This window comes from Plectropomus leopardus, chromosome 14, assembly GCF_008729295.1.
Source record: "Plectropomus leopardus isolate mb chromosome 14, YSFRI_Pleo_2.0, whole genome shotgun sequence".
Classification (NCBI taxonomy): domain Eukaryota; kingdom Metazoa; phylum Chordata; class Actinopteri; order Perciformes; family Serranidae; genus Plectropomus; species Plectropomus leopardus.
The window spans coordinates 28,119,806-28,138,416 of record NC_056476.1 but is presented as its reverse complement, the minus strand read 5'-3'; the positions used below and the strand labels follow the sequence as shown (position 1 = coordinate 28,138,416).

Below are 18,611 nucleotides of genomic sequence, written 5' to 3'. Positions count from 1 at the left end.
ATATCTTGTTAATTTTTTGACCATTTCTTTAGTCGTATTATTTTTTTAAATTTTTTTTTAATCAAGCCAATTTGCTCAGGTCTCAATGAGTTTTATGTTAGCAAACCTTTGTCCTACAAAAATAAAAGATTGTTACAACATTTTGAGAAATACACTTATCCATGGTTTCATTTGTCTCCCACAATTCTGACATTTTTTTTGTGTTGTTTCATTTTTCTATTGAGTGCCAATATTCTCAGTAGCAGCTTGAACTCGTCTCTGTGTGTCTCAGTCTCTCCAGAGGTGCTGGGCTTTCTGACCGCCATCGGGCTCTTCATCATCCTCATGACCCTCCTGTTCTGGTACCTCAACAACAAGCTGGCACTCGAGAACCCAGGGAGCCTTCAGTGCCTTGATGACTTCAGGAAAAAAAACGAGCTGCAAGGTGAGTGTGACCAACTTTACAGGACAGCCAGAGCAAAACTGACCACACTTTGTGCCCACTTTGTTTGACTTTTTAAAATCTTTCATGTTAAAACTTTAGAAACACATAGATGACATAATGAACACATTTTGACAGTTATAGAAAAAGTATTTTAAAATGTCTAAGTGCACTGACAACCATTTGGGACTCAAATAGTAGTTCAATAGTCCAATAGAACTGTGTGTTCTGTGTTTATAATGCTGAATTGGTTTAGTATTGGTTCTCTCAACTTCTGTTACTTCTGTTTGTACTGCTTATAAAAGTTGGACTGCATGGTTTAACTGATGCTACAAAACACAAGTGTGCCATTTGGGCTTTAGGCCTACATCATTTGACTCTGTTTTGGGTTACTTTAGGCGACCAGCAATCTGCAAAGAAAATAAAAAACAGGCTTTTTGGACATATTATATTTGAGATTATGTAAGTTCAAATATTTTCCCCCTTTCATCTGACAGCAAATAACCAAAAATAGATACACTGATATGCAACAAAAATATTACATTTTATGTAACATACCAAATAAATAGAAAGGCAACCTAAGCAAATTGGCTTGATTTTTCTCAAAAACATGGAAACAAGGCAATGAGCACAAAAGAAGGGAAAAAAAACAAACAAAAAGAAGACATAAATTAGACAAAAGCACAAAAATGATAAGAATTGTGTAGCATAATTTTAAACATGTAAATATGATAATCATAAATACAGGTTTTCTCCTTGTTGGTTTGCTTTAGTTCAAATTTGCACTCATAGTGGCCTGATATGTCTTACATCTCAAAACAATATGAAAATGAAAATAAGTATTTACTACAAAACTAGAGCCTAGAGGTTGCCAGAGATAGAATACCTTTTTAAAAGAAATTCACTTTTACTTTACCCTTTGAAATTAAGCAAATTAGTTTGATGCCTTTTAAAAATGTAGGGGAAAAAAATGCAATAACCAATTTGGCAAGAAATGTTCCACAAATTGCAAGAAATTAGTAAAAGATGAAGGAGACAGTTAGTTGAAAATCAGTTTTAAAAGGAAATTTCCAGAAAACTATACTTGTAAACATAATAATTATACATTTAAAAAACAAATATATTTTTTAAATGTTCTGTACTTTTTTTGGGTCATGTTCTTGTTTGTTTTTGTTTTTTACTTTTTTTGCTCATTTTCATGTGATATTCTTGTAACTTTTTTTCTTTTCTTTTCACTAACTTCTTGCAATTTTAAGGTCCGTGCATTACTTGTTGCCTTCTCCCCATGTTTTTAAAAGAAATCGTATTATCTGATCAGGTCATATATGATGGTATATTGGCACAGTTCAGGCTATCATATTAATTAAAAAACTAAAAAAGAAAAACCCAAACAGACAGTAAACGTGGTGCAGTGAAGCAAAATGTGTAAGGTAAGGAATAAAATGAAATGTTTCATGTTAATATGTAAAGAAAAAAATGCAAAAATTCACAAGAAAAAAAAGAGATTCAAGATTTCATGTCTCTCTTCTTACAATATTTAAACCAGACAAGACAATCTCTGCTGTAGAGACACTGCTACTACTAATAAAAAAGGTTGCGGGGACATGTCCCCTGTGTCCCCACTGTAATTACTCCCCTGCGTCCAGCTGCTCCATAAAGTGATGGAGCCGTGCAGGCGGCTGCAGCTGGAGCTGGAGCCTGACCTCAAGGGGACACTTCCACCAGCTCTGGCCTTTCTCAGCACATGAGGGATTACTGTGGCTGACACATGTAGGCCTGTGTACCCGTCATGCGTCCACAGGGCTTCACAAGTGTTAAAGGTTGGTGGCCCCAGGGAGCCCGCACAGGGAGCTGCCTCCGCCCTGAGGAGCCACCTGGTAAACATTCAGTTCAAAACAAAGGGAGGCGGTGTGAAGAGCAGAGGTGATCACGTGTCTGTTCCTGGGGATCTTTTTGATGTTTCAACAACAATGTGGGATAATAATAATAATAATAATAATGATAATAATATCTTCATTCATATAGCACTTTTTAAAAAACAGATGTTCACAAAATGCTTTAACAGACAAAGCAAAGTCAGGAACTCAGGTATTAATTAAATAATAACATACACTCCAACAAACATGCCAAACAGAGCAGTCTCGAAAAGTCAAACAAAAAGCCAGAAACAACATGCGTATACAAAAGGTCAACAAGAAAAAAAGCAAATAAAAGGAATAAAAGTGATAAAACAGACAGTTAAAGAACTAAATGAGTAAAGTTTTGGAAAATATGAGAATAAATGCAATGAAAGACGATGAAAATAATATAAGGAATTATGTAAGAAGATGTTAAGTGTTTTTTTTTTGTTGTTTTTTTAAAATAGATTTTAATAGATTTCGTTAAATTATATTGGTATTGTAAAATGTATGTAAAAATTGAAACAAATCTATTAATTTTTCACACTTTTAAGAGATACTCAATCTTTCCTTCTTTATGCCCTGTATCTAAACTCACTTTGCAAATACAGTTTGGAGAAATTTTAGGAAGGTGTTGCAGCGGAGCTGTGGCTGGAGTCAGTTTTTAAAGCTCTGCTGCACCCTGCTGGAACAAATCTGAAGCTACAGCTGGTGTTTTAGTGGCTGCTCAATGTGAGAACAAGGATGATGATGTGACTTTCTTATTGACACGTTAATGGTGTTTTGGATTTTTTATTTTAATTATAATTAGATTGTTATTAAAGTAACAGCTTATCCCCTGTTTTTCAGATTTTTTCATACTTTTTTCCCCCAAATGATTCCCAGAGTGAGTGAGTTGGCCATACATTAAAAAAATCTGTCTCAGTAGCAGTCCAAATCACGGCCACAACTTTATATAACTATAGCCTCAAAAATCACCACAGAGACTCTGAATATATTAAGGTTTCACAAATATATCAATTTTCTGTTGTACGTTGTTATAGTTACCTAACAACTTGTCATCTAACAATATGGTCTGAAAGTGAAAAGAAATGACCTCAAACCTGTAGTCAGTCTGCTCCTCCTCTATGGTGACTTATTACCTGTGACTCTGCTTTTAATGTTTATTTTTCGTGGTTGATATGTGAAAATATCTGTGACTCCAAATTTACACTTTAACCCTTTGAAAGGTGAGCAAATTGGCTTAATTTCTCACAAAAACATGGAAGAAGGCAACAAGTAACTGAATGAGAAATGACCCAAAAATAAGCAAAAAATTAGAAAAAGGTGTCAAGAAAAAGAAGGCAGGATTCTAAGATTATAATTATCCAAAAAATAGGGAAATTTTCCAGAAAACTATAATTCTAATATTTCCAATATAATTCTAATTATGACAATTAAATTTATGTCACAGGACATATTATATGTATGTATGTGTGTGTGTATATATAATATGCCCTGTGAATTGTAAATATAAAAAAATATAGAAGTAAATATAGAATTGTTATAATTAGAATTATAGTTTTCTGGAAAATTCCCCTATTTTTCAGATAATTTTATATATTTATACATATGTTTGTATATATGGTCTGAAACAGCTTCTTAAATGTAACATCCTTAATTCACTGCTAATAAGGTGGGAACAGCGTATAGAAATTGTTGAGTAATATCTCTTAAAGTGCCCACATTTCCTGAAGGCAACATAATTGGGGAGGGCCCTGAGCCTTCTTTATTATGCTTTCACTCACAATCCCACGCCCCTCTCAGTTGATGCCACGCCCCCCACCCCAGACTGGGGCCAGAACTCTAAAAATGAAAAAATATGATCTGAAAGTGAAAAAAAAATCTGGAATAGTTCTTGAAATCATTTTTCTATTCTCTTTCACACAGCAGTTGATGAGATTTGGTGTGAAGTACAGGACAGGGGCCAGCAGAGGCTGCCACTTCACCTCATCTTCTGCCTCTCAGTCTCATCCACAGTAACCACACTGTGTCTTCTTTACCCCAAACAGACAAGGCGTACTCTGACGCCGACCTGCAGGGCTCGTCATCGGACAGCGAGGATGAACTGATGGGTCAGTATCAGGAAGCGGTCAACCGCTCACAAGGCCTCCGGGGAGGAGCCAAGGCGGCCGCCAACATCAAACATGCAGGAGGGTTCAGCTGGGAGAGCCGGCAGAAGTACAGCCCTCTGACAAACGATTATGATGGCTACAGCAGCGAAGCCTCGGCTGACGACGGTATGTTCTGTCTGTGAACCCAACAGAAAAACTAATATTCCCTCCTGCTGATATTCACACAGAGACGCTGCAGGTTTGAGGTCATTGCATTCATAATCACTCTGATTCTTTGTTTATTTTTCCAAAAACATACACAAAGGATTCCTCCACAACGAGGAGTTTCACTTGTTTAATAGATTAACACAGATATTTTCCCCCCTTGTCACTGCAGTTAGCTTGAGCCAAACGCACAGACTCCCCTGCAACACACACACACATGCAGCACACACACACTGATACACACTGTCAGTTAATCCAGAGAGGTGATCAAAGCGAAGCTCCCGTTCAGCACACTCTCCGTGGGAGGGTTGTGAAACAGTCAACTGTCTGCATAATCTGTTCAGCCGCAGCCTCACACTTTCTTTTATTTTTTTTTCTTTTTGATGCATCTCTTTTTCCCATCTGCCCGACTCACCATCACATGGCGTTTACTGCGCTGGATGGAAGGCAGGTTTCTCTTTTATTTCAAGGCAGACCAAGTCACAGGAGAACACCGGCACTGACCTATTTGGATCCGTCTTTTATTTGACAAACGCACTTCATTTGCACCCTGAACATGAATCAATCATTTAGAGTGTAACATATTTGACTTCATGTGATGTACTGCAGTTATTACTGATATGCTGAATTCATGTATTCGGTTGGGATGGCACTACAACATATAAGAAGTACGACAGTTATTTAATTAATAATTTAATTTGGAGAATGAACTCATAGTTTTACGGGAATAAAGTCATAGTTTTACGAGAAAAAGCTCGTCCCTGTTCTCGTAAAATTACTGACTATTTTTCTTGGAAAACTTCGACTTTATCCTCTGAGTATTCTGACTTTTTTTTCATCATATTCCGACTTTATTCTCAAAGTCAAAAAAAAAAGTTTTCCTTAATGTTTCCCTAATGAAAAAAAAACATAATTCCAGATCTAGTATTTCATGGGATAGTTTAAATTTTGGGGATTATTCATGACTGTCCAAATGTAGCAAAATCAGACTACTAGCAGCCCTTGAGTCAAAAGCAATAGAGGTACAGGTGAGCTGTTTCCAGTCTTAATGCTAAGCTAAGATAGCTAGCTGCTAGCTGCACCTTTCTAAGGTATTTATCACACATACCACACATATCACCTAGTTTTCATCAAGAGCACGATTGCAAAGTGTGTCCCAAGATGTAGAGCTGTTCCTTTGAAGGAAGGAAATAAGCAGGGATGATGTCGATTTTTATTTAAGATACACCTGTTTATTTAACCTTTCGAAACCTGGAGTAACATCACTGCAATTTTTTTGCTTTCAGACGCCTTTCACGGGTATTTCAACCTTTGAACACTGAGCAAATGAGTGCAATACCTCCAAAAATATTGCAAAACAAGGCAGTGATGGCATTCCACATATTATACAAAATAAGTAGATTATTTATAAAATTATTCTTAAAAAGTCTAAGTAAAAAAGAAAAAGATATACAAAATCTATATTTATGTTACAGACTTATTTAAATATTTTATTTTTAACTTTCTTTTTCTTTTTTTGTTTTTTATTTATTTAATTTGTATTTTTTGTATTTGCTACTTGTCCCCCTTCTTCTTCTTCTTTTCTTTAAAAAAAAAAACGTATTTCTTGTTAATTTTGGGTCATTTTCTTTTTCGTTGCACATTCCCTTCTTTCCATGTTTTTTTTTCTTTTCAGAAGTCAAAGGGTTAAAATTGTAAAGTTGGTGATATCCTCATTCCAGTCGCTGATCGCAAATCATAGGTATGTTAAATTTGTACGTTTCATACATATCAACATTTATAAAGTGACATAGTTCAGATTACATGTTTCTCATCATGTGGAGGAGTGGTGGATACCAAGCAGCAGACATTTCTAGCTGTGTTTTGGCAACAAAACCAGGTATTATTTTTGATGTGGCACCACATTTTCAGCAGTGTCTGAGGTGATAAGAACGACAGGTCAGGACATTTCCAACCTTGATTGTGGTGACTAAACTGTATTTTTAACAACAGGTCGGGATATTTCCAGCTGTTTAAAAGCAGGCATTTTTGGATGACAAGTCAGGACTTGTCCAGTTTTGTTTGAGTGTATTTTTTAGCGACAGGTCGGGATATTTTGAAGCCGTGTTTGTGGCAACAAAACTATTTTTGAACTCTTCCAGTTGTTTGTGGCGACAGAGGTGTTTTTCAACATGTCAGGATATTTTGAGTCATGTTTGTGGTGACAAATCTTTGTGTTTTTTAATGACACATCTTGTCATTACCAGCTGTTTTTGTGGCAAGACAACTGTGTATTTTTTAATGACATCTCAAGACATTTCTAGCCATGTTTTTGGTGAAAAATCCATGTGTTTTTTTAATGACACATCACGTCATTCATAGCCAGGTTTGTGGTGCCCAAGGCACATATTTTTTAATGACACGCCAGGACAGTTCCAGCTACATTTTAGGAGACTAAACCAATTATTTTTAACTAGACACAGGGACATTTCTTGCCCTGTTTGTGGCAACCAAACCTTTTTTTTTTTTTAAATCAAAACATGATGCTTTCCTAAAGTGGTTGCTTTACCTAAAGCTAAGCATAGGTTAACAATACAATTGTCATAACAGAAAATTAAAAATGAAAATATAAAGAAATATGAAGTTTCAACATACATATTTGCTACATATAAATTGTACAACATTACAAGTCCCTGGTTTGCTGAAACGTATAATGTCAGCACTTATTCTGGCGACTGATTTGAATATCCTGCAGAAATGCAACAGACTGAAAGATTGCAGTTTTGTTTGGACACATGCAGAGATTCACATCTGACACGCTCGTGTTCAACATCCTCAGACACAAATCAGCCGTGTGGATGTCTGACAGCGTCTCTCAGAGACAAAAACAATCTCATCTTTGCCAGGGTCCTCAATTGGTGAATCATGTCTGAACCAGCTTTGTGTTATATAAGACAGTGGGTTCCAAGGCAGAGTGTCTGGCACAATCTATTTAAAGCAATGTTTGAATGTGTAGCTGAGGGATAAATAGCGCATGACATGCTTCTGACTCCATTAGTAAAGAAGCAACACGCTGAACAAGGTTGTCGTTATGCAAGTGCTGTGAGAGCTGTACGTCTCCTCAGAACCACTAGAAGGTCCCTGTCCTCGTCAGAGTGGGCTCTGAGACATGGAGCCAGACACGATGTTTAGTGAAAACACGTTAAAACATTTTCAGGTGATTTTGGTCGCATACACAGAAATTCCTGAAGACAATTAAGCTTTTGTAATAGAACAACTGACTCTTAATTTACATAATCAGCAATGTAGTTTACCCTTTGAAACCAGAGAGAAATGGTTGGATTTTTTCCAAAAACATCGGGAAAAGGCAATGGGCAACTTAGCAACACACGGCCTAAGAAAATAGCAGGAAATCAATAAAAAGTTAACAAAAATGACCTGAATATAAAAAAAAACATGTATGTATTTATATACAAATATATATAGAGAGAGATGTATTTTTTTCATGTAGCATAATTTTAAATAAATAAATACATAATATATATATATATATACACACACACACACACACACACACATATATATATATATACACACATATATATATACACACATATATATATATATATATATATATATATATATATATATATATATATATATATATATATATATATATATATATATATATATATATATATATATATATATATATATATATATATATATATATATATATATATATATATATATATATATATATATATATATATATATATATATATATATATATTATTCACAAGCATTTAAGCCTTGATAATTGGTTTCATTTCTTTCAAAAATATGAGAAAAAAAAAGCAATTAGCAACTTGCCATGAAAGGTCCCGCAAATTGCAAAAAAATTATGTAAAAGGTGACAATAAAAAATGACCTGAAAATTAGCAAAGAAAGAGAGAATCAAAAGAATATTATCAAATAACTGGGGGAAATATCAATAAATCTATATCAGAAAAAAAAAACAATTTATTATAATTATTTTAAATTTTAATTTTTTTATTTCCCATTATTTTTCTTTTACTAAATTTTGCGTCATTTCTTGTTAAGTTCCTCATTGCCTTCTTTCAGTGTTTTCTTTTTTTTAATTTTTAACAGAAATCCAGCCAAATTGCTCAGGTTCCAAAGGGTTAAGGCCACTCTTTCCCTCCTCAACAGAAAACATTAGAAATGTCGTTTCCATGATATAGCTGAGAGAGTACACTTCATCTCAAACAAGCTGTCGTAAAAGTTCTGAGGCGCCTGTGTTATTTTCTCTCGACTCCCACTGCTGCGTGTTTGTCTGTGAGTACGAAGAGCTTTATCCCCGGGACATATGTATTATACATGAGGAGGATTGTGCAGAGGCTGCAGAATCAGGCAGGGTGGGCGCCCCGGTGGCACCGCACACACTCCCAAAAAAGGAAGTAAGCAGTGAGAGAGAGATGATCAGAGGTTTATCTGGTCCAACTTCTGCTGTCTTCTTTGAGGTTAGCGTGCTGCCATGACTGCTCCATGAGGACACTGTTGCGTGGCAACACGGCTCAATACATATAAATTATTTCAGTGTCAGTCAAATTGATTCAAACTAATCCTCTGCTTTGTCCAATAATACTTTAGTTGCTTGATATCAGATAGAATTGTCAACTGGTTACACTTTGTTTCCATCTTCAGTTTGACATTGTGTCCACTGGAGACGATTTTTCCTAACCAAGTAGTAGAGACCAATGTATCAATCTAAATCTAACATCATTTTAAATCCCCAATAGGTGAGTTTCCATGAACCCCCAAATTGCACACAATGAAATTGTGAATATAAAATTACACCTAATGGAGACAAGTCAATTTTCAAATAAAATCCCATTTATCACAAAAACGTTTCTATGCTTGCATGGGGTGGTATTTCAGGCGATTCGAAAAAGCCATAATTCACACAAACTGCGATAGAAACACTTTTTTTTTGCTTTTATAGATTACACAAATCTACTGTAGTTTTACCTTTCTTTACGACATATATTTCACATCCGTTCACACTCCTCAATCCTGAGGTTTCTTCCAGTTTTTTCCCCATTATAGGGTTTTTTGAGTCTCTCTTAGTTGTCGAAAGGGTCTAAGGACAGGCGGATGTCATATGCTTTAAAGCCCTCTGAGGAAAATTGTTAGTTTTGATAATAGGCTTTATATGAAATTAATGAAATTGACTTGACTTAAAATTTAAATTTAAATTACATTGAAATTATATTGCTTTTAAGATGTGTAAAGTAGCCAAAATTCAGCGTCTTCCAAAAGTCTCATGACAGCATCAACCTTGACCTCAAATAACAACATTTAGTCTTGAGGAATGGAGAACAAAACCCAACATCTGCAAAATGTTATGATGTCAATGTTTATGCAACGTGAAATTCTAACATGGTTAGACATTTTAAATATCGCCAACTGGATTTCTGTTCCAACCAAAATTTAACTTAAGTCCAACTTAAGTGTCCGACTTTCTGACATCATATTGATGTCAGCTGCCAGCTGAGTTGTCTATAGTGTTCGCCAATGTTGTAATTACTCCGCATCGGTTGCGGCATACTGCTTGACAACAGTGTTAGACTCCCCCGGGGCACTGTTTAGCTAATCCAGTTGTTTTTTTGTTTTTTTTGACCAAGAAAACGCTGTTTCATGTCACAACGTCAGACAAATCAGTCAAATCAAACTCAGTGGAGTTTATGGATTTAAAAGTAAGGATTCAGACAACTACTGCAGATGACAAATTGTAAGGAAGTTTTGCTGATTTTGAGCTCACCAGCTGACAACTGGTCCAGAAATACTGTAAATCTCAATACTTTTAGTCATGGAGAAAATGATCTAATACTTGGTACTCACTAACATATATCATATAATATAACAGCATATAATCATAACCTGTCATTAAAGAAGGACATTTTAACATGTTAATAAGTGACTTTTCAAGGTACTGGTAGGTGGATGTTTTTACTTTAGGTGCTTCTGCCTGCTTCCACTCTTGCTGCTAAGCTAAGCTAACAGTCTCCCGGCTGTAGCTTCATGTATAATGGACAGACATGAGAGTGGTATCTATCTTCCCATGTATTTCTCACAAGAAAGTGAAAAAGGTTATGTCCTTAAAAGTTGAATATTCCTCATGAATTGTTAATGCCAGTTCACAGAGATAAGGTAGAATACTTGCTGAATATGGGGTCATTTTCAGGAGAGGAAACACACTTATCCTGAATTTTAAGGATACAGCACATTAATGCTCCCAAAGAGTAATTAGTGACGACTTTTCTTTCTAAAATTAGCTACATAAAAAGAGTGCATTTTAAGGTTCCAGTTCTGTGCTGCCTGATCAGACAAACTGCTGCTGGCTCCAGCTAGCCAGGGGGCTTTCCATGCTGTGCGTTCTGAAAACAGATGTAGCCAAGCGTCTACTTGCCAGCAGGTGTGAAAAATGTCGACAATAGAGGATAAAAATTATTTTCACAAGGAGTTTTCACAACTGTCAAAGACTACGACCACCACTTGTCACCATCTATCTGAATTCCAGGACTCCAATTTCTCTCTTACCAAGTTAGTGTCAGCTTTGCTTTGCGTAATTAGGAGATTATCGGTCAGTGAGATGTGTTTGAGATGTGTGTTTCCAAATCAGAAAACAGGTAAACAGGTATCAGTTTTAACTTTATTTCTCTTGGCCCATATTTTAAAACACCTTGGCTTATTGTCGGAACATTATGGGACACTTGAGTGACTTTTGCGGTTGCGCCATGATTTAGCTTAATTTCTCACTGTGGGCAGTAGAAAACTGAAAGGAAGTCTTCACTGCCTTTGCCGATGTCTTTACTGATGAAAGTCTTCATTACAGTGTCATAGGTATACAACTGCCAGATTTAGCGGTGCTAGTTAAGGTTCAACACATCAGTCACTCCAGCATGTCCCCTATTCTTGCCACCGGTCTCCATGCTAAGCTAAGCTAATTACATCTTGACTCCAGCTCCATGCAATACCCTTCTCATTTCACTCTTAAAATAACGAGCACATTCCTCAATGTCGGATATTTCTTTAAGAAATAAAGCCCATGGATATAAAGGGAGCCACAAAGCTCCCATTATTTTCAAACAAGTGTGTTTTCCCACTACTCAAAGGCACACACAGAGAAACATATCTCGTACCACCTTTTAAATTCATTTCCACAGCATGTATTACTTCGTTGCCATGTACAGATCCATATCAAATTACTATAATACACTATAAAATCGTATGTTACTTGAAATAATCTTGGAAAATGATTGCCTTAAAATTAGTTATTATGATTATTAATCTTTTTTTAAAGATATTTTTATATCTTTTTTTTTAAATTTTATATTTTTTGATATCTTTATATTGCCTTTATTAGATAGGAGAGATGTAGAAACGGGGGGAGAGAATGGATGACATGCAGTAAAGGGCCAAGGCCGGACTCCAACCTGTGGCTGCTGTGGCGAGGACGCAGCCTCTGTACATGGGGTGCCTGCTCTACCAACTGAGCGACCGGGTGCCACATTAATTAATCTTAATGCTTTGAAACCTGGCCAATTTGCTTAATTTCTGTCAAAAACGTGGGAATTATGCAATGAGCAGTAAAAGAAGAAATTAACTCAGCAATTTGTTGGTAAAAATTACAAGAAATTTACCAGAAAATTGTTCTTATTTCTCATAATTAATTCTGTCACATAATTTTAAATATGTAATTATAACAATTAGGTCTTCCCTAGTGAAAAAAGTTTTCCCAAAATTCCGCTGTATTTACTGAAGCTTGTGAAGTTGTTGCAACTTAAAAACCAAAACTGTAATTACCTTATTTTTCTAAGTATTAGTAAACTAATTAGTCGAGATTTGGCCAGTGATGAAGTTGGGAGATCTGCGAGTTCTGTTTTAACCTGTTCAGGAAAATAAAAATTTGATTGACTAGTTTGAGATATTATATAATATATAATTTCACAACATTTAGTAAATTCAACAAGACTAAATTAAATTAAGATTAGTAGTTATATTTACTTACATTCTTCCAGGCAGTTGGTTTCTTAGATGTTTTTAAATAAAATCAATTTGTCAGATTTCACAGTGTGTGTATTATACCTTATTACTTGTTGGAATTTACCTCAGTCATACATTGATGTGTTTAAATCAGGGCAATTTTGTTACATTCATTAGACAGTAGCTTAGACATAACCTGAAACTGGCCTTTCCTTTGAAGTGTTTGGAGGTAAAACTGGAAGGTGTCAGTCAGCGAGGGGGCAGCTGCCCCCCCCCCCAACCCCCCCCCTTGTAGCCATGTAAATCACTTGTCACCTAAGATATTTATACCTGAGTTTCACAGTCAAGATTCACAAATCAGAAAGTGTTTCCCTACTCACAGAGGTACAAGAAGGCAAAACAAGGCGACTGGCAGCACAGAGGGGATGAAACTCTGTGAAGGAAGGGTGGGTGAGACGAGAGGAGGAATGGTAACCATCCCAATTAGCGGGCTGGAGAAAAGAGTAGTGCTTTTACACAGCAGCTTCCATCAAATCAACCGCCCCCGGCTCAGCAGGAAAAAAGCTGCTCGAAATGGATTTGCTCCTTTTATCAAGCCCTCCATGACACTTAGTTAAGACTCCTTTGCCTCCATCCTGCCACTGTTATGTGCCACTTTGAGCTGGTGTCTCACTGACATTATTAAGAGTGAAAGTTTCAAGAAGTCGGGAGAAAGCTGGAACAATGACTCGGAGAGGATTACGTCATCACAATGTTGGCTTTTTCCAAAAGTTACGGAGACAGAAAAAGAAGAGGGTTTTTTTCCCCCTCCAAGTTATTTTCTTCTTCATCTTTTGTTTTCTTTCTTTTTTTTCCTTTTTTTTTGCTAGAGACCGAGGTTTAAAGCACTCTTCGCCAGTGTCCCTATGGGAGTATTATCATCGGCTGCTCAATTTTTTTTCGTGAATCCAAATTGGACAAGGGAGGCAGATTTTGAGAATGCAGCTGACAACACTATTCAAGGTTCTTTATAAGTGCCACAGAGACTCTTGCTGTAGCCTCATTCTCTGTCTTGCAGGCAAACTGAATCATTTAGAAAGGTGAGAGGCATGAAATCTGTGGCAGATTAAGAAGTATTCTGTTCATCCCTTTAATGGTGCATATCTGATGTTTTATTTAGGCTGTGCATTCAAAAGATTCCCCCTCACAGAGCACATTATGCTCACAAGGACGGGCCGAATGAGCTCCATTTGTCAGAGAATGAAATGTACAATAAATTGCAATAAGTGTTTCAGTGCTATAGAATGAACAATACACATTCAGCAGAAAATAAGAACCTACATTATACTCCAGCATTGAGGTGCAGCCACAGATTAAACATTTAATATAACCTCAGTGAATAAAATATCATATGACACGACTAAGTACATATGCATTAGTGACCTTTAGTAATGACTACTTCACCATCAGTAATTTCAGCCTTTGGTGTGTTATAATCTAGTGTCAGTTCTGTAAACTTGTTATGACATGATTGCTCTCTCCACTTTCTCTCCTCTTCTCTCTTCTCTCCATTGTTGTTAAAGGTGGATTAAGATAAGACCTGCCCAGCAGTGAGATATTTTTTATAAAATTAAAGCTAAAATATTTGCTTTCCATTAGTTTTACTTCAGATTCAGGGTATCTTAGAGTTTATATCTGCACAATACATAGTCTTTCTTATCAGTATTCCTTAGCCAGCTCTTTTTGTGTCCATGTCCTATGTAAATAACTGTGAGTAACCCTGTGTATAAACTACACTATACAAATAAAATCACCTTGCCTTGGAGTAAAAACTGCAGTTGAGGTGTCGGCAGCTCTGTGAGGCTGTACTTATGCAGTGTCCTTTGAACTAAATGTTAAGTATGACATTCCATTTAAAAAGGAGAAGAGGAAAGCCTCACTCTGATGCATTTATTTCACTTCACCACAGAGATCTATGTTTTGGCAAATTGCCTTGTTTAGGATGAATAAGAACTCTGATCCTAAGAAAGGCAGTTTGCTGAAATGTGAAATCTTTTTACATAAAAGCATCCGAGTTATGAGTGCATTGCTTTGCCATTCTGCTTTATTTGATGTCGGCTATCGAGCCAGCTTTTTATGAGAAAAAGTTTGTCCACTAATTGTCAGGACATTACATTCTCAACCAAAAGCGATCCATAGTGTAGGAACTATGAGTGTTTGTGCCAGTCTATCAGTGATAGGCTGAGATATTTCACAGGATAAGAGTTAGCTTTGACTTGCGATCGCTATTGCTGAAAAGTCAAGGGATTGCCAAAGTCAGTGGGCTTCATTATCTGGGGACCATGTATGTCTGGATCAGTTTTTATGGCAGTCCATCTGATGAAAAATTTTGAATGAATGAATCTTTATTTTGAACAAATAAAACAAAACACAACACACACGTAAAAGTAAATAAGCCTTATGGCCAAGTGCAATGAACAAAAACAAAAAGACAAAAAAAGGCCTATACATCAATCTCAATTACAAATACTCAACCCAATTAAACTTAACTTATCACATGTTCCAAAAGGAGTAGGAAGAAGTACAAGCATATTTATTATTACCCCAATAGATACATACAATACAATACAATATTGACAACTATCCCAGTTATATATACAACCAATAAAACATCCCAGTTACTTAAACAACCGAATACAATATAAACAACTATCCCACTTATACAATATACAAAACCCAATACAACTACCCCATTTATATCTACAACCCAATACGCAATTGTCTCAGTGTGTCCCAATACCCAATTTTACCTTTTAATGTACAACCTAATACAGTATGAAATATAAACACACACATAAGCAAATGAGACCATTTGCGATTAAAGTGACCACTTTTTTTTGTCAGGTAGCTAGTCATTAAAGAAGAATGTTAACATCTGTTAACTTTCTTTTCATGGTTTTAAAATATATATATATATATAATACATAAAACATGTACATTATGGTGATTGTTGATCTCTCTCTTTATGTCCTCCCAACCAGCTAACTGCATCCAGAGGATGAGACGAACGCCGCCGCTGGATGAGCTTCAGCCGCCTCCTTATCAGGATGAGAATGGCTCTCCAAGGATGTCCTGTACGCTGTCTGACCTGGGAGACGCCAAGTGTGATCTGTCCCATACCAGTGGCAGTCCCCATCTGTCCTTTGGCAAATGCCCCAGTGAGTGCAGCGACGGCCACGAGACTGAGAGTTATCTCAACAAGGGCTACGAGGAGGACGTACCCAGTGACAGTACAGCTGTCCTCAGCCCAGAGGTAAATGTCAGCAATGCAAAATTGGACTAGAAACTTACATTAAGGGTTTTTATTGCACGTTAAACATTTCATTGGTTTCTTTAGGACATGTCAGCCCGTGGATCAGCAGCTCAGCTCCCTAAAGGTTATGAACCAGATCCAATTGCAAAATACGGAACTCTGGACGTGGTTTTTGACTACGACTCAGAGGACCAGCAGTTGGCCATCACCATCATGGCAGTATCCGATCTCCCCGCTCTAAAACGCACTGGCAACATCTCCTGGCAGGTCCACCTGGTGCTGCTGCCCACGAAGAAGCAGAGGGCCAAGACGGGGATCCAGAGAGGCCCGTGCCCAATCTTTACCGAGACCTTCCGCTTTAGCCATGTAGAGTCAGAGATGATCAGCAATTACGCCATCAGATTCCGCCTTTACAGTATGCGGCGGATGAAGAAGGAGAAGGTGCTCGGGGAAAAGGTGTTCTACCTCACCAAGCTCAACCTTCAGGGCAAAATGTCTGTGCCGGTCATATTAGACCCATGCTGTGCTCTCCCGGTAAGTAGGATCAAAGCAGATGTTGGCATTCAAGCGCTCCCCCAGCACCTCACTAATTGCTCCCCTACATTGATCAAGCTTTTATGTGTTTGGATAACATTTTCAGAGCGAGGTTATATCTTTTAGTTTGAGAGAATATTATCATCTAACCAGCTATGACTGTTTGCCTTGTTGCTTTAATGTATCTCAGGGTGTTACACTGCATTCATTTCACACAGGGAATGGAACAACAATCAGTTGAGTTGTAGTGGTTTGTTTTCCTTAGCTAGAATTTAAAATGTTGCATCAATTTAAATACATTATACATTACAAAGAGGAAAAGCAGCCTAAAAATAGCAGCTAATGCAATTCTCAAACCACAAGGTACAATTAACATATTCAGCGATTTTGTCACATATAAGTTTACACGCCTTTTTATTGTTTCTCAGAACTCTGTTTTTATGTTTCGGCACCCAAAACAGACACAGCTGGAAGCGTTATGTTTCTGGGTTTTCCATCTATGCGTCTCTTCGTTTGTCCCATTCTCGCAAATTTGATATCTCAAGCAGACCTTGAGGGAGTTTCCTCAAATTTGGCACAAACGTCCACTTGCACTCAAGAATGACCTGACTAGAATTTAGTGGTCAAATGTCACTGTGACCTCATGTCTGTCCCATTCATGTCAATACAATATCTAAGGAACACCTTGAGACATCCCTTCAAATTTGGCACAAACATCCACTTGGACTCAAGGATGAACTGATTAAATGCTGGGGTCAAAGGTCGAGTTACACTGACCTCACAAAACATGTTTTTTTGGCCATGACTCATATGCTAATTATGACAAAATTTAACAAAAATGTCTAATGGGATAAAATGATGAAATGGTGACATTTTATAACCAAAAAAACACACTTTGTTGGCCATTATTCAGTACAAGAACTCAGGGACAGAGGGGGAGTCATTTGGTGAGATACTTAGTTGGCGACACTAATCTTGGGTGTCCTTGAAGCTATGGTGGTTGGAAAGATTGTCTGTTCTTGTGGGTTGCAGATTTAAAATAATAATCATAATGATAGTAATGGAATTTCCTCATTCAACCCATTAGGATTGAGGTTGTCAAGGTGATGTATCCAATAAGTCTTTCTTTGGAGCAGGATTTTGTCTCTAATGTTTATCATACATATACCAGTCAAGATTTTTCTGAATGTCTGCAAACGTTTTTCAGGGTGGTGAATCCCAGGTCAGCCTCTCAGATATGACATGCAGTGAAAGCGCCTCATCATTCCAGTCAGTCAGTCAGACTTCCACACCAGAGATCCTCGTTGGCCTGGTGTACAACGCCACAACAGGACGCCTCTCCGTGGAGATCATCAAAGGCATCCATTTTAAAAACCTGGCAGCCAACAAGCCACCCAGTAAGTACTCTAAAAGGTTTATTTTGAGTCTTTGCAGACAGAGCAGTGAAGAGTGTGAACAATTTCTCGGCCTATTTCGGATGGGAAAAGGACAAGTTGAGCGTGTGAGGCAGAGTCACACAATCTGTACCATGTGATAGTGCCACTCTGATCTGTTTCTATAGCAAATGTATGTTATCTTTTTTCGCACCAAACAAGCCTTTTACAGGTTTTTTTGTGTTAAGGCTAAGTCATTTCGTACATACAGCTCATTCAGTCCTTTTAACCCTTTAAAACCTGGATCAACATCACTTTTCTTGTGTTGCGTTCTGATGGCTTTCACAAGTAAACCTTTGAGCCCTGAACAAATTGGTGTGATTTCTTTCAAAAACAAGGGGCAGGAAAAGGGCAATCAGAAACGAGAAATCTCCTGTAATTGTTTTAATTATTCATTTTTTGTTTGTTTATTTTATTTCTTTGCTCATTTTATTTATTTATTTATTTATTTTTTACAAATTTCTTGGTAATTTGGCAGTCATTTCTTCTCAAGTTGCCTTCTTTCCATATTTTTTTTGAAGAAATCAAGTCAATTTTCTCAGGTTTCAAAAGGTTAAATAGGTGTAAATTGTAAATGGTACTTAAATACTTAAAGAAAATGAGATCTGGAGTCATTCTTATAAAAATGTGTGATCAAAACTGACTTGAAAGACCTTAGTTAACCCTTTAAAACCTGGAGTGACATCA

At 36.8% G+C, this 18,611-nt stretch overlaps 1 protein-coding gene across 1 annotated transcript in view; it reads left to right on the top strand.

Moving 5' to 3' along the window:
* The first annotated feature begins 309 nt into the window (after positions 1-309).
* The window catches only part of syt14a (synaptotagmin XIVa), a 28,954-nt gene continuing 10,652 nt past the window's right edge, over positions 310-18,611 (top strand). Inside the window, exons 1-5 of the mRNA XM_042501266.1 lie at positions 310-424; positions 4,371-4,598; positions 15,686-15,957; positions 16,042-16,491; positions 17,699-17,888. Coding sequence (XP_042357200.1) covers positions 325-424; positions 4,371-4,598; positions 15,686-15,957; positions 16,042-16,491; positions 17,699-17,888 — 1,240 coding nt within the window. The 5' untranslated portion in view covers positions 310-324. The remainder of the gene's footprint in view (positions 425-4,370; positions 4,599-15,685; positions 15,958-16,041; positions 16,492-17,698; positions 17,889-18,611) is intronic.